Consider the following 16,625-nt stretch of genomic DNA (forward strand, 5'->3'; position numbering starts at 1 on the left):
ACAAAGTTATTCTTTCTCCAGGGAGTTTCTTAGACTTACATGCTGCTGGCATATTCCTAGAATTCCACCTTAAAACAAACTGAATGTGCTTATGGCTAACATCTCAGCATGGAAAAGTTTTGCTTAAGCAATGACACACTGTATTTGGATCCTTCTCATCCACATCTGGAAGCCACATGTCAGCGGCAGCTATATAAAACAGTCAGACCAGCAATCTTAGAGTGACATTGTTTGCCAAAATCCCAGGAAGCATGGACCTCAGTCTTCTCTGGGTGCTTCTGCCACTGGTCACCATAGCCTGGGGCCAGTATGGTGATTATGGGTACCCATACCAGCAGTATCATGACTACAGCGATGATGGGTGGGTGAATCTGAATCGGCAGGGCTTCAGCTACCAGTGTCCCCAGGGGCAGGTGATAGTGGCCGTGAGGAGCATCTTCAGCAAGAAGGAAGGTTCTGACAGACAATGGAACTACGCCTGCATGCCCACGCCACAGAGCCTTGGGGAACCCACGGAGTGCTGGTGGGAGGAGATCAACAGGGCTGGCATGGAATGGTAAGGGCCAGTCGCTGCACTGCACTTGGGCTGGGAACATTTCTGCATATCCCTCCTCCTGGGGGCTGCTAGACTCTCAAGGAATACCAGTACCCAAAGCCTGGGCAAATCTCATCCCAAACCTCACCATTGCATGCTCTGGGTAGAGCAGGGCTGCTGCTGAGCAGACTACATTATAGGACAAAAACCGGGGATGGGGAGTGTCTGTGGGAGATAGATTCCTCTGTGGTTCTGTTCCTTCCAGGAGCAGCTCTACCTACTCTTGGTTTGGGCCAGGGGCTGGGGTGGGTCTGCAAGAAGCTTTCTTAGCAGACTACCAAAAGATATGTATAGAAACTGAAAGTAAGAAACTTTACGGCAATTTAAACTGGCTGTGCCATTGGAATGGCATTTTTCTTTTGTAGCAATTTATTTTTACCATTTTACAAAAGTATTAGCCCACAGTAGTTTGGGAACAATAAAAATACACAATTGATCTCTCAGCGCAGAGAGCTGAGAAATATCGATTTAGAGCAAGCGAATGGAAAAGAGGGGGCAAGGAAATGTAGGCAAAGGGGAGTGACATTAAACAGCTGTCTGCTGCCCACGTTAAATGTGCTTTCTCAATTTTGAGTACTGAGGTCCTTCTCTCTGTCTGAATTTAAAGTGGGTTTTATGGCTGGAAAATAGTTTACTGAAGGCTTTTAGAGAGAGGTGCTGTCTCCCTCTTGACTGCATTCTGCCCTAGGCAGCGTCATGGAACATGTACTTTTTTGTGAGATGTGATTGTCTCAGCTGGGTCTCAGCCCAGGGGCTTGGTCAGAAGCTCATCCTAGTTTGACTGCTAAGCTGATTATTTACAACAGCCTAGATGGAGCCAGGAAGGTTGGAGGAGAGAATGGGGGAGGTGGTCCAGAAAGGAGGAAGCCCACCTGCATGTGCTATCTGTAGAGCAAGCCAGATGCATGCCAACAAGTACTTAGTGTAGTGGGGATGGGAGGGATCAAGCATTAAACCTGGCCGGGTATGAGGGCTCACCCCTGTAATCCCAAACCCTTTGGGAGGCTGGGGAGGGAGGATCACTTGAGATCAGGAGTTTGAGACCAGCCTAGTCAACATAGCTGGACGCTGTCTCTACAGAAAAAAAAAAAAAAAAAAAAAAAAAAAGTTAGCCGGGTGTACTTGCACATAGCCTGTGGTCCCAGCTACTCAGGAGGCTAAGGCAGAAGGATCACTTGAGCCCAGGGAGTTGAGGCTGTAGAGAGCCATGCTCACCCAACTGTGGCAAAGCAAGACTCTGTCTCAAAAAAAAAAAGAAAGAAAGAAAGAAAAAGCACAGAACGCTGGGGGACACAACCAGTAGAGAGGTGAAGATGGGAAATCCAAGAGGAAGAAACACTGATGGGTGAAGGAGCCAGGCAAGAGTGCGGGCCTCTACAGCTGCCATTCATTGGGTGCTTACCCTGAGCAGGCTCCACGCTATGTGGTTCATCTCATGTAATACTCAAAACAAATGTATATGCCATTTATAGGTAGACAAATTGCAGTCTAGAGATCAGGTATTTCCTCTGCTAGAAAGCTGGGTTTTAGACCAGAGAGTCTTTGCTCCAAAGAGTTTGTGCTTTGCCACACTGATTGGTTCCTGAGAGGCTGCTGCCTCCACCCAGCATGGGCTCCCACCTGACAGCTGACTCTGTAAGCAGAGCTAGGGCCACCAGACTCAGGGCAGTTCTTCATCCTGGAGAGAGTGGGGACCTGCAAGACCACAGCAGAAGCCCAGCCCCGGAGGGATAAGCCCTGCTTGGTTACCAGGACAGTGGAGGGGCTCAGCTGGCCCGCAGACGGGTGGGGTGTGGGCTCACACAGGCAGCAGCAGGTTGGGGCAATGGGGCTGTGGAGGCTGCTTGGGCAGCCTTTATGGGCTGTCCTCATCTGCCCCATGGCCTCTGGTGAGCAGATTTAGTTATTCCAAACCCCTTCTGGCAGATGCTGATTCGGAGACCAGGCTCGCCTTGAGGGTAGTCTCCATGACTCCTCACAGCCGGGCCCACTGCCTAATGTGGAGCATGGCAATGACCTAGCTGCAACTGTCCCTCCAGTCCTCACCTCTCAGGGGCACTGTCACATGGGCAGGACTGCTTTCTAACAGCCCTTTTCAGAGCCACAGTTAAGCAGCACTGAGCCACACTTCCCCAAGCCCTAGAGGAAGAGCCCTGGTGCTGAGTCAGGAGGCCTGGGTCTGGATCTTGGTCCTAATGATTTGTGGTGTGACCTGGGCTCAGGCGCTCAGCCCTCTAGGCTCCTGCCTCATTTGGAAAATGAGCAGTCAGACTGCATGATCTCTGATGGATCCACAGAGCTGTGGCTCACCCCTGAAAATGCTCTTGGCTTTTTCTTGCATTCTGTTGATCTTTGTGTTCCTCCCTGCTAGAGAGAGAAGCCAAATGATGTTTAGTTTTAAACTTGCCAACTGTGATTGGTTTTTCATGAACTCCCAAACTATTTGAAGAAGAGCAAAAGAGGAGGAAGGTGAAATATTATGATTTTATTTGGCCCATGGTGTCAAGTGAAAAGCTGACAGATGAGAAATCTCTTGTACCTCATCTTGCTCCGCATTTTTGGGTGTGCGGGGTCTAGTGATTTTGGTTTCCTTTCCTCCTCCCACCCTCTGTTGCCTCCTTCTTCCCCTCTACTAATCACAGGGTTGAAAACTCACAAACATGTAAAACAACTTCTTTACAGTAAGATCCAGCTTTTCTAGGACTAAAACCAATTCCTCTGGAGGCACTTTTAAAGATGATTATGCCTTTGAGTTCAGGCTCCGGTCTCAGGGAAAAAACTGGAAGGAAAGAAATTGCTTATGGGCTGGGGAGCAATTACATCTTCATGTTGGCTACAGGCTCAGTCTGTTCTCAGGGAATAGTTACGGATGGTTTTGTGCAGTTTGGATGCCTTGTATAACCAAATTAGCTTTCAGGTTTATTTTAAAAGAAGGAAGGAGTCTTGAACACAGACTTGACAATAGTACATAGGATCTGCTAAAAAGAAAACCTTTCTAATCAAAGCGCCATCTTTAAAAGGTGCTGCCATCATGACTGAGTGGTCTGTGGTGCTGCCGTTGACCAGTTTCTCTGTTGAAAACCCAGCTCTTCAAGGTGTCAGCTTCTGAAGTGTGAATGCTGGTCTCTGGCACTAACAACTGCCCAGAGGCTCGCCCTGTGAGTGCTATTTTGCCATCCCAGGGCATGCCTAGGTTGTTCTCAGGGAATCTGTTCTAACTTGGGTCAGCACAAGCTATAGGGCACTGGGTCCTGTGTGGAAGAAGATAAAGCTGAAATTTTCTAATGAGATAATGTGGTGGAAGGCGCTTTGGGCTTAGATGCAGGAAACCTGTATTCACAGCTCCTGCTCATATCTGTGGCATTCAGTTCCTCATTCTGGCTAAAAGAAAGAGAAGAAGGGAAAAGAGGAAAGAAAAGAAAAGAAAAAGAGAAGAAAGAAAAGAAAGAGGCAGGAAGGTAGGAAGAAGGAAGAAAGGAAGGTGTGAGTCCCACCTCACAAGCTGTTACTTGTGTTACTGTGACACTTGTAGCAGAAAGTATGAGAAAACTCTAAAGCAGATTAAAGTCAAAAACAAATCCCTGGCACATCATGGCCAAGTAGTAAAAGTTTAGTGAACCTGGAATTGATGTGGCTCGTACTGGGCAAGCCAGCTTTCCATGGAGTCTGAGTTCAGAGGAAGAGTGTTCTGTTTATTGGCATCTACTGTTTACCCTGGGCTTCGAAGAATCCCAAGGAGATGTTTTGGAGTGGCAGTTTGTGTTAGAGCTGAGTTTAGGAATTCACCAGTGGTGAGCCACAGACTGGAGAAGAACACAAAGGAATCTATGCCACAGGGCTATAGCAGCACCAAGGTGCATTTGAAGATGGGTAGGTTGGGTGGGAACTGTTTTCCACAGACGGACTATTTCCCTAATCTAAGCAAGATCAAGGCTCAGTGTAGCGCAGGGCAGTCGTCCTGAGTGATGGTTCTGAGTATGGGGTGCTCACAGCCCCCACTTCCTTAGGGATGCATTCCAAGACCACCTCCTCTCCCGCCTCGTCTCACCATCTCCACTCCCTCGGCCTGCCTTGTTTCCTGCAACGGCCTCATCACTGCCTGACCTGTGTTTGTTTCTTCTTTTGTCTCCTTCACCAAGATACAGGCTTCGTGAACACAGGGACTTTGTCTCAGTCACCACTGTATCCCCAGTGCCTAGAAGAGTGCTGGTCCATAACAGGCCCTCAATAGATATGCAGTGAAAGACTAAATCAGCAGTCCAAACCTCAGCCAGTGTCCCCACGGGCCTCAGCAGAGAGGCCTGCAGATTTTCCACAGGGGGGAACCATTTTGCTTACATCTTTGATTCTCAATATTACAGTGTCTATAATAGGGGTTTCAATTATACGCTTCACATCTCATTCTGATTTGTTGCATTTACTAACGTCTATAATAGGGGTTTCAATTATATTGTTCACATCTCATTCTGATTTGTTGCATTTACTAACGTGCAGGATGGTCCTTCAAGATTTCCTAAGGATCACTAAAACATGCACAGAGGGTGGCTGATACACTTTGCCACCGCAGAATGACGTTTTCATCAGGTTTCCATTCTCTCGATAGTCTTAAGGTCTCGATCAGTTTCAAAAATTGAATAATAAACTCTTTATTTCAAAAGCCGTAAGGACTAAATGCATCACAGTAACCTACCCTGGTTTGACATTTGTGGAAGAGCTGATGGAATCCAGAGTCTGGAGTTTGGTGTTATATCAGGGTTAATTACTTAACATTTCTTAGCATTCCTAGACACTCCAGAGTTATGAAAAATAACATTCGAGGAAGCTGGTTTAGAGTATACATGAATTTTATGTATTAGCTTTACAACTATTCTGTAAATCTAAAATTACTTCAAAATAAAAAGGTTGAAAAAAACAAATATAGGGATGTGGCACAAACATAACAGAATCCGAGAATCCCAGCATTGGAGGGATTGGGTCTCAGGAACAATCTAGAGCAACCTCCTTACCTCAGAGAATAGGAATAAAGGCCGTGAGACTAAAGTGATTAGAAAATGAATAAAAACATTACTGTCAGGTTTAGGAACTGTCATCCTCATTTTATAGAAGTAGATGTAAGTATTAGCAGAAGGGAAGAGATGGGTCATGGAGCAATTCTGCTTGGAATGAGGAGAGAAATCCATAACTTTATGTAAGTATACTTTCCCAGGCCCCAGGAAGATGGAGATGAATAACACACAGTCTATGCCCTCATGTTACTCAAAATCTAATATTGTTTGATCTTCACAACCATATTGGTAGCCAGGTGTTTTGCACATGAGGAGGTTGCCCTTGCCTGGCATGGCTAGCGGAGGGCAGAGGGAGGACCTCAGCCAGCCAGCCAGCCTGATTCCACAGTGATGTGGGTGATACGAAATGCTGATGTTATTTTTGTTCCTGGATAAAGCCATAGAGAGTGCTGACCTAAAAAAGATATCAAATCTATGTAGGGATGACTTCTGAGGGCAAGAAGGCTGAGTGTGGGAGAATAGGGTTATGGCAGATCTAGGATTCTTGCCAACTTTCCATCTAGGTCACTCTCCTAAGTGCTAGGAATCAATTGTCTAGGGGAACTTGAGCTCTATAAAAATGGCTGTTTACTGTTCTTGTAAGGATGACAAAAGCTCCCTCCTCCTCCAAGGGGATTTGCTTCTGTCTGGGAACTGGCAGGACACAATCTTCCCCAATCTTTCCAATCAATAAGAGAGTTCTGCATAGTTAAGATACTGTGTGTGTGTGTGTGTGTGTGTGTGTGCACGCGCATGCACACACACACGCATGTGTGTTTCTTTGAGGTATCTTGAAGTTTTGGAAAGTTTATGAAGCTTAGAGTCAGACAGAACAATTCTCAAAATGCAACCCCACTACTACCTTTACTCAAGTCATCTCAACTCTTGAATCCTCAGCTTCCACATTTAAACACACCTCCCTAGAACTGTTGTGAGAATTAAATAATATATGTACATTATTGTGTATCCTTTGGGGAATTACTTATCTTTTCTAAACCTGAGTTTCCTTATACATAACACGGTGATTGTGGTGGGAAGCTCACTATTTGAGCCCATTTCATAGGATTGTTCTGATGATTACAATAATTAATGCATGTATAGTGCTAAGCATAATGCCTGGCACATAGTAAGCCCAGGATAAAGGTTATTTATTATTACTTTATCATGACTATTCTGTGGAAACTGAGATTCATGGAGACAAATATCATACAGTTGGTAAATTACAAAGCTTAAGTTGAAAACCAAATTGCTAGATTACAGAGCCTCTGATATATATCATTTTGCTTTTGAAACATATAATTTAATCACAGTCTGTAACTATTATGTGTACATTATGAGTGTCTTGAATATTTATTACATTTTAATAGACACTGAGATAGCATTGGATCTCCTGGTTAAAAAGTATTATAATCGATATTTATAAACCCCCATCAAATTTACTGTGATGCTAACATAGCTCATGCAATCCCTGAATTACCTAGAATTGCTCTCAGGACATAAATGTATCTCACAAGATAATCTAGATCTTCTCAGAGGCCTTTGGGCTTGCCTCTCCTGTATTTTTCCAAAAAAGACTGAGGAATTTGTATCTTTGGAGGTGTTCTTCCTCTTTCCTGTGCTAGGGCTTTCTATCCAGAGATGCTGTTTTGCAAATCATTTCTGCTTCAGTGTTAAAACCTTGTAGACAGACTAGCAGACTGAAAACCTGGACATCGAAAAGACAGCAGAACTCTTACCCAGATGCAGACAGGAAGAGAGCAGAATGTGTGCGACTTAACACTGTTCAAAGAGACTGTTCATATCCCCCACCATGATGGCAGGAAGATGAGCAGTAAATGGTACAGTGTTTGCCCTCAAAAACTTGGCTCTGTAGCCCCATGAGGCTACTCAGTGATAGCACGTGTTAGGTGAAATGTGCGATGGTGATATCAACATGTCATAAGGAAGGAAAGTTAGTATGATTTGGAAAGAAGGGAGGCTTGGTATTGTCTTTTGTGCTCTGATGTGTGCTTTCTGAGGCTCATCTTAGTGCCCAGTTGGAGTTCAATACTGACAATTTCTAAGGTAGGCTCCAATATTTACTGAAAGTGATTTTTGGAGACTAGGATGTAGCCTGTCATTCTATTAAATTACAGATGTTTTTATCATCATAGTAATAATCACTACAACTTCCCCTTCCTTTTAATTATGTATGTTGTGCCAGGTTCTGTGCTACACACTTGACATACAACATCTCTTTACTTTTTACATAATACTGTCAGGTTAAGAACTGTCAACCTCATTTTACAGAAGTAGGTATAAATATTAGCAGAAGGGAAGAGATGGATCATGGAACAGTTCTGTTTGGAATTAGCAGAGAGATCCAGAACGTTAAAGGCTTCTTTTACTGGGCAAACTTGCCTCCACCTGAGTTCGTCTCCGCCCCTTGCTGCTTCACTGCTCCACCACCCTCACCCACTCTCCTATTCCTCTGATCCTCTGTCTTTGGTACCAGTCTACTTATTTTCAGTATCTGTATTATAATAGTGTCTACTTATCAGTACCAGTTCTGAAGGCAATCCAAGTTTCACTGAATTTAGGTGAGTCTTGATAAATAGGGAGCTTTGTTAAAAAGTGAGAGGAATGCTCAAAGCTGTATTTATTTTGCCCCCTCATCCTGGAGCTGCAGGAAGAAGATGAAAGCAAGAAAAGGGATCACTCACCCAAGATCCATGGAAACTACTTGGAGGGAGTTTCAGGGCCCTTCATGGAGTTGAGTGATGAGCTCTTAAAAAATCAATTCTGCCTCTGATAGCGGGAGATAGCCGGGTCACTCATTTGGTACCTTGTTTTTCCATTAAACGTTTGCTAGACAACAATGTCAGACACTGCATGGAATACCACTTCCTGGGGATGGCCAGGCATACTAAAATACCTGTGCTCCAAAGTGCGTGGCTAAGAAATCCAACCTCACTGAGCTTTGTTTTAGGGAAATGGCAGCTCAGGGAGGGCCTATGAATCCATCAGTGTTTCACTGATTGGAGGCCCCGATCCAAGGGTCAACTTTTACAAAGTAGACTCATAATTACTGTGTAGACTGAATGAAAGTATAATGCCATAATAAGCCACTTATTACGCATTAAAAGACTTTCCCAGGAATTTTACATGCATTGTCTTATTTGGTCTTCACAATAACTTTAATACATATGTGCTATTATTATATCCATTTTACAGACAAGGAAACTGAGGCTATTAGAGGGCATAAAGCCCACCCAGATGATACAGGTAAAAACAGTGAAGTCATCTGGCAGTACAGCCAATGCTGTTAGCCACTCTGTCATCTGCTCCCCACAGTGTGAAAAGGTACCCCTACAGAGATCCAGCTCTAGAAGGAAAGTTTTCACATACCAAACTCCCAAGCAGGCTCACTCTACCAAAATGTGAAGGCAATGAAACCAAAGCTAGAGGAGGGGGTTATGTTTGATTATCTAATTTTCACCATATATTCTTAGGCTCTGAGCCTTTACGGTCCAAATAATCTTCACAGGGCAGAGTTATCTAAGGTGGTGTGTGAGAAAGTGACACACACTTCCCATACAGGCACTGGGGCCAGCAGCCTGGCCAACAGCCAGTAGGGAATTCGTGAAACTTGGATTGCCTTCAGAACTGGTACTCCTTGAAACAGTTCAGCTTATCGTCCTACAGTTATTTTTACTTAGGGGAACTTACCACAATGAGAGCTCTGTCCCTTGTAGGGGTCTGAGTACACAAGACAAGCCAAAACAATGAAACAACAGCTCCATGGAAACCACAGCCTGGCTCAGTTCTGAAAGGGCTTCATTTGAGAGGAAAGCAGCATTTTAGTGATGGTAAGAGAATAGGTCACAGAGAGCACTAGCTTGCAGCAACCGTCTCTCTTTGGACACATATGAGCTTTGCTTATGATTAATAGTGCTTCATATTGAAATTACCTCTCACCCACATTACTAGGAATGAGGATAAAATAGACCATCCTAGTAGATCAGCCCACAAAACCACCTTTCCACCATATCATGAGCCTAGTCCCTTTTACTCATATAACTTGCTGAAATATGCCAGGCATTTACAAAGTGGTTAATATACGCCTAGTGAGATGTGAGCAATGGTAGAACAAAGGAGGCTAGATCAGCCAGATGCAGAAAACTGAAACTGGACCCCTTCCTTATACCTTACACAAAAATTAACTCAAGACGGATTAAAGACTTAAGCTTAAAACCTAAAACCATAAAAACCCCAGAAGAAAACCTAGGCAATACCATTCAGGACACAGGCATGGGCAAAGACTTCATAATAAAAACTCCAAAAGCAATTGCAACAAAAGCTAAAATTGACAAATGGGATCTAATTAAACTAAAGAGCATCTGCATAGCAAAAGAAACTATCATCAGAGTGAACAGGCAACCTGAAGGACGGGGGAAAATTTTTGCAAACTACCCACCTGACAAAGGTGCAACATCCAGAATCTACAAGGAACTTAAACAAATTTACAAGAAAAAAACAATCCCATCGAAAAGTGGGCCAAATGTATGACCAGACACTTCTCAAAAGAAGACATTCCTGCTGCTAACAAACATGAAAAAAAAAAGCTCATCACCACTGATCATTAGAGAAATGCAAATCAAAATCACAATGAGTTGGTCAGAATGGCAGTTATTAAAAAGTCAGGAACCAATAGATGCTGGCTAGGCTGTGAAGAAATAGCAATGCTTTTACACTGTTAGTGGGAATGTAAATTAGTTCAACCATTGTGGAAGACAGTGTGGTGATGCCTCAAGGATCATGAAACCTTTCTAACTAAGACAATGGTTAATTAGAAAGGTTCTCACTGTGAAGACCGGCAGCACAGGGAGAATGAAAGAGAAAAAATTCTTTCTGGTCTGTGGATTGGAGCCAAGGGGTTACTATATTTGAAGTATTAGGACTAAGCTAGGACAGGAAAGGGATCTTTAGAGGGAGCTCAAGGCATTCAACTGGCCTGTTGCAACTCTGTAAAGACTGCCTCCACAGCCAGAATTCCTGGTGGCTACTGGGAACAGAATTCTGAGCAAAACATGCCCTGGCTGTGTAGAGCTTATTGTCTTGTGGGTGGTCGAAAGATTCCTGGATAAGTAGCAAGAACCCGGGGTGCAATCCCAGCTTTCCCACTGGGCTTCCCCGGGGCAAATCACTGTCCCCATCTGGGCTTTGCATGCTGCGTAGGGGCAGAATGAATGATCATCCTTGTGTTCAATTTCCAGGACTCTACTCTTAAGCAGAAGAAATGTTTATTTGAAATTCAATACATTGTGCTTCTCTTTGTCTTCTTTTCAGTTTAAATTCCAGCAAAATTAATTATAATATCTTTTATTTTCGATGACATGAATAATACGATCTTGAATTGTAAAATTCTAGATCTACCCATTTATACATGCTTCCATCTAAATATATATTCAAAGAGTTATAAAGGGACAGTGTTCCCTAACTTTCCTTCAGTTGGAAGATTCTGAGTCACTTAAATTTTAATAGAGAGGCTGTATTCTACAAATATAACAAAGACTGTTATTTGCGTAAAAGTGGAATAAATTGTTAGAAACCTAGGTCAGAGAAAGAGTGTGTAACTGTGGCAGTGGGATCTTGGGAAGGGGTCTGTGTATGTGTCACTATCCTTAGGTTCCTGGGGTTGTTGTGTTCTCTTCAGGTACCAGACGTGCTCCAACAATGGGCTGGTAGCAGGATTCCAGAGCCGCTACTTCGAGTCAGTGCTGGATCGGGAGTGGCAGTTTTACTGTTGTCGCTACAGCAAGAGATGCCCATATTCCTGCTGGTGAGTCTGGCAGCCGACGAAACCCTCATGACTGCTGGGGTGGGAGAGGCACCTAGGAAGTGCTCTGGCCCATGTTTCCAGCTTCAGATAAGCTTGAGAGACACACAAACCTGGAAGGCAGCGCTGGCATGTGGACGAGAATGAATGAATGACTTAGGAGGGTGTTTGTGCCAAGAGGGAGCTTTCAGGTCATCCAACCCCCCACATCCTTCTTTTGGCAGAAAAGGAAACAGAATCATAGAGCTGGCAGTGACTGGCCCAAAGTCACCTACCTGCTCTGTGGGGGTGCCAAGTCTTAAGCTTAGGCCTACTGACTCCCATCACAGTGCTGTTCTCCTTTTCCCTAACTTCTCATCACATCCAAGCCTGCAGGTTTGGGAACATAGTCTCCTGCAGTCCCTCTTTGGGAGAAACCAATCCTGTCTTGGGTCAGGGTCTAGTACACAGTTATAGACAGAAAAAAAAAAAAAAAAGATGCTACTGTTTTCTGGGTATATTTGGAATTCCAGCCTCTGATATTTTGCTCCTTTCCCTCTCCCTGGGCTGATGCCAAATATCTCCTGACCTAGCCTTCCAATTAACTAGGAGAATGTGTATATTGTCATTTGCCCTGATGACTTATACTGGGTGTTGGTAACACAACTGGCCCCGGTTTTTTGGTCTGAAAACAAGACAGGCATTTCTGCCTTGGGCAAAGGGATCCAGAAGTATCAACACGTGAAGGTTGGCTCACTCAAGTTATTGATCTCTCTATAGTTCAATGCTTTCAAGAACAGCTTCACAGTTCATGCATATTCTTTGCAATCAGACAGCTTACTTCATAAATACCCAGTGGCACACAGTATCTCTAAGGATACAAAGCCCCAAAAGCTTAACGTTTTTCTTTTTAAAGTAAAGACCAATAGTAAATTCAGAGCTCTAAGTCACCTGTTGCTGTATGATGAAGCAGAAACCTCCTCCAGTTCTTTAAAACTGCTTCCACAAATCAGTTTTTACTCCACCTCAGCAGGTGAGCAGGCCTGGCAGAGATTTGTGACGCAACTAGGATAGGTACTGAACCAAAGACCTAAAAATCTCTTGAAGTAGAAGAGGTGGAAGGAACACTAGTGTGGGCAAAAAGAAACTTGAGTTCTAGTCTCTGTGCTGGCCTCTCCTCACTTGCCTCCTCTCCTTCCCTTTCCCTCTTCTCCTCTCCCTCTGTAACTCCTCTGTAGGCTCAAGCACGTCACCTAAAATGATCACCACCTTTTTTTCAGTCTCCAAGATCGTTAAGACTGATGAAAACTATAGACCTTGTCTTCAGGGGGCAAATGCACTGGAGCATGTTCATTAAAAAATTAGCAGAGAGTCCTCAAGCTTCCTGAAGGCCATTCATGGACACACTGCCAAGAACCCTGGGATCATATGTTGAAATTCCAAGGACTACAAGATCCTTGAGGTTGTTTTGAACACTAAAAATGTCTTAACTCCAAAGGCAGTTTTCCAAAAAATGATCCAGATGCCAGAACTGTTTTGAGAGGATGGAGGAAGTTCCAAAGACTAGTGCGCCCCAGTGAAAGCGAAAAGTAGTAGGAGCTTGACTGGGAGGATTTTGGCCTCCACAAGTCTCTCCTTCCTGGTCTATTAACAGAATGGCACTTCTCAGAAGGAAACCAGCCTCCCTTTGTTGCAAGGCATTAAAAGCCAGTTAAAATGTATATAGTGTACCTGAAAGAGCAAGCAAAAACTAGTACTCAGTCAGCGAATCCATTTGCTACATTAGCATAACTTTCCCTAAGTCAGACTCCAAAGGAACACATCAGGGCTGGGGTATGCTGGGTGGTCAAGAGGAATGAGTTCAGGAACAGGAGAAGGAGTGAGCCGGTGCGGGGGCAGCCCTGATTGGGCCACACTGAGGAGGAAGGGGAAGATGGGCAGCCTAGAGGCAGCTGGAGGCCTGAGTGTGGGTGGCCCTGTCTCTGCCTGTCATAGACGCCTCTGCCACAGCACTTTTTCCATTTTACCACCTGCGTACAGTTGCTCCTCTCCACCTGGACTGCCAGTGTCGAGGATACGGGGCCACCTATTGATCTTGGTATTTTCAATGCCCAGCTTAGTGCTTGGAACATAGTGTCTTCTTAACAACTGTTGAACAAATGTCCACATTAATACCACTGGAAGGTGTATATAATAAGGTGAAGTGGCCCAGAAAATATAATTTTCTTACATAAAATTTTTTGTAATCTCCTCCGTCCCTCCACTTCTGCCTAGAATATAAGCTCTACACAAGCAGAGATCTTTGTACTGACATATGCCGAGCCCTATAAACAATGCCAGGCACACAGAATTTGTTTGGATGAAGGAATGACTTCAGCCTACTTTTTGTCAGGAGCATCAGATAAAATAATATATTTCTGGCCTTGCCACTGTCTGTGATCACACAGAGCTGACCTGTCTTGAATCAGAGTCCCCTTCACCCTCCCAGATGCAGGAGAGACCAGCTTCCTCACCAACTAACAGGACATTCAAAGGCAAAGTCTGCCCAGGAACAACCTGGCAGGTGTCAGGTCATTGCAGGAAGTAGAACTTGAGAGAGGGATGGTTGTGCAGAAGAACAAGAGACTTGACCAGTTGGACAGTCTGTTATTGGGGGTACTAACTCATTCTTCCCCAGGCAGAGAGGAGTAAGCTGAGGCAGCAACATTCCTTATCACAGCAAGGCCTCAGGTCTCTGCAGAGATGAGTGGGAAAGCCTGCTGTGTCTGTGGCCATGCCATCATGGCTGGCTGGCTCCTGCCCAAACAGAACAACAGGGAGTGAACTTGGGCCTCAAGGCTTTGGGTGATCAGGTAGGTAAGCAAAGTTGTCAAACAGCAGAGATAGGGGTGGATGAAGGTAAGTGTGAGAGAAAGAGGTAAACATCAAAATCTTCCCAGAATTCCATATTCCATGGATCTCTGTGATCTGTGTTAACTCACTGAGCATGGCTTCTTGAAGTTTATCCTGTTTATTTGAATGCTGAGACCTGAAAAATACAAGTCTTTGTTTTCCAACAAAAAAATCTGTTGTTTTAATGATGCCCCAGATTTCCAGTGGTCACCTGGAGACTGGTTCCAGGATACTTCTGCTTCAAAAATGTTAAGTATCAGGGTCGGGCGCGGTGGCTCAAGCCTGTAATCCCAGCACTTTGGGAGGCTGAGGCGGGTGGATCACGAGGTCAAGAGATCAAGACCATCCTGGTCAACATGGTGAAACCCCGTCTCTACTAAAAATACAAAAAATTAGCTAGGCATGGTGGCGTGTGCCTGTAATCCCAGCTACTCAGGAGGCTGAGGCAGGAGAATTGCCTGAACCCAGGAGGCGGAGGTTGCAGTGAGCCGAGATCGCGCCATTGCACTCCAGCCTGGGTAACAAAAGCGAAACTCCATTTCAAAAAAAAAAAAAAAAATGTTAAGTATCAATTCCTCTCACATACTTTAGAAATGACTTCTCAAGCTCCCTTAGATGCAGTTCACCACCTAAGATGCTAAAAATGTAATGATCATATGGACATATATGTAGGAACAAAGTTTCAGCGTGAAAGATGGACAGATAAAGATGAGCAATTTTGAGTTGCTGGAGATATTCATGTCTCTGCTGGCAAAGTTTACCCAAAGCCTTGATCTGCAGTGACTTTCCCACCCCACCCCCACCCCTACCTGCACACCCTTCACCCTTCTTTACCTCATCCTACCATCCAGACATGTTTCTGTTGGTCTGTAGAGCCAAAGTGGGGGAAAGCAGAGAGAATTACTCAGAAAGACATGATAAGTCAACTTTGAAACAAGTCCCACTAAGGCATGGTTCCACCTGGCTAGTTCTATTTCTGATGGCATGGTGTTGGAGCTGAGAGCTATCATGGTCACCAAATAAAATGTTTTTTTTTTTTTTTTTTTTTTTTGTTTTTTTTTTTTTCAAAGAAAGCACTGGAGAAGCAGCAGAACGAGATTCAAGTATGCACCATGGTACACAGTGTATGACTCACCATCCCACTGGTGTGTCTAGACATTTTAGTGGCATCTTCAAATTGCCTGAGTCATGATGTTATATTATATGTCTTTCTAAATGCCTCCAGGGCATAAATTAGGTCTTATTTCTTCAACATTTTCAGCACATTGCCTAGCACAAAATAGATTCTTAATAAGAGTAACAATGTTGCAAGCCCCTAGAAACAGTAGCAGTGGTGAAACCGACATTGATGTGACAATGTTTTGTAGTTGACAAAGACTTCTTTCATGTACGTTATTTTATTTGATCCTCTTAACAGTTCTACAGAGTGAAGTGAGAACTGTTTTCCCTGCACCTTCCCACAGTGAAATGCTGATAACCCTCTTATCTGAAACCTTCCCTTACATGACTTTAATTAGCTTGAATTACCTCGCAGGGAACTAGACCCATGTGGGTGGGAACATTTTTTCCCTTCCCTCTTTGAAAGCCATTCTGCAGCACGGAGCCTGACACTGTATGAACTAGCTAAGTGAACATCTAGTGCCTGTGTTTGTGAGCATTTAAGGATTCAAAAATATCATTACTTTGGGCTGGAAAAAACAAATCATCCAACCAACTCCCAAATGAGTGTGGGATTTATTTGTTTGGTGGGAACCAAGGTGCTGCTTTCATTTCAGCTTGTGCAGTTTCTGATGGATACTGTAGCCTCACTGGACTCTGGCAAGAAAGCAAATTCCTGATAGATGTGGACATGCCATTATGAAATGGTCTCCACCGGATGGGATGAATTTGTGAATTTTACAGATATTTATTTAGATATGAGAATTCTAATTCTTAGTCCAGTGGTCTGCAAACCACAAACACATGTCACAGAAGTTGCCACCACCTTTTAGAAATTGTTTGTTATAACCTCCCTTCTCCAAACAGCTCAGCAGCTGCAGGCTGCACACCAGACTGTTAGTGTCCAGGCGGAGACTCTGTGTCCCAGGAAATGATGGTTGTGAATTATTTTCTTTTCTAAATGGTTCTTCTCCAGACTCATGGCCTTTCATTAGGTTCATTGGATAATATCTTTTGACCACAAAATAATGCATCCATTCAGAGGATCTTTTTTCTTCAACCCTGATATTCTGTCTCTCAGACTTTGCATTCTCCGCTGCCTATTTCCCCTCTCTGTGTGTGCAAGTCATAAGCCAGA

General features: G+C 44.1%; 1 protein-coding gene across 1 annotated transcript in view; it reads left to right on the forward strand.

The window, feature by feature from the left end:
* Window positions 1-210: 210 nt before the first annotated feature.
* The window catches only part of DPT (dermatopontin), a 28,717-nt gene continuing 12,302 nt past the window's right edge, over window positions 211-16,625 (forward strand). The window contains exons 1-2 of the mRNA XM_003928102.4: window positions 211-556; window positions 11,336-11,461. Of these exons, the coding sequence (XP_003928151.1) occupies window positions 252-556; window positions 11,336-11,461 (431 nt within the window). The 5' untranslated portion in view covers window positions 211-251. The remainder of the gene's footprint in view (window positions 557-11,335; window positions 11,462-16,625) is intronic.

Source organism: Saimiri boliviensis, chromosome 19, assembly GCF_048565385.1.
Source record: "Saimiri boliviensis isolate mSaiBol1 chromosome 19, mSaiBol1.pri, whole genome shotgun sequence".
Lineage (NCBI taxonomy): Eukaryota > Metazoa > Chordata > Mammalia > Primates > Cebidae > Saimiri > Saimiri boliviensis.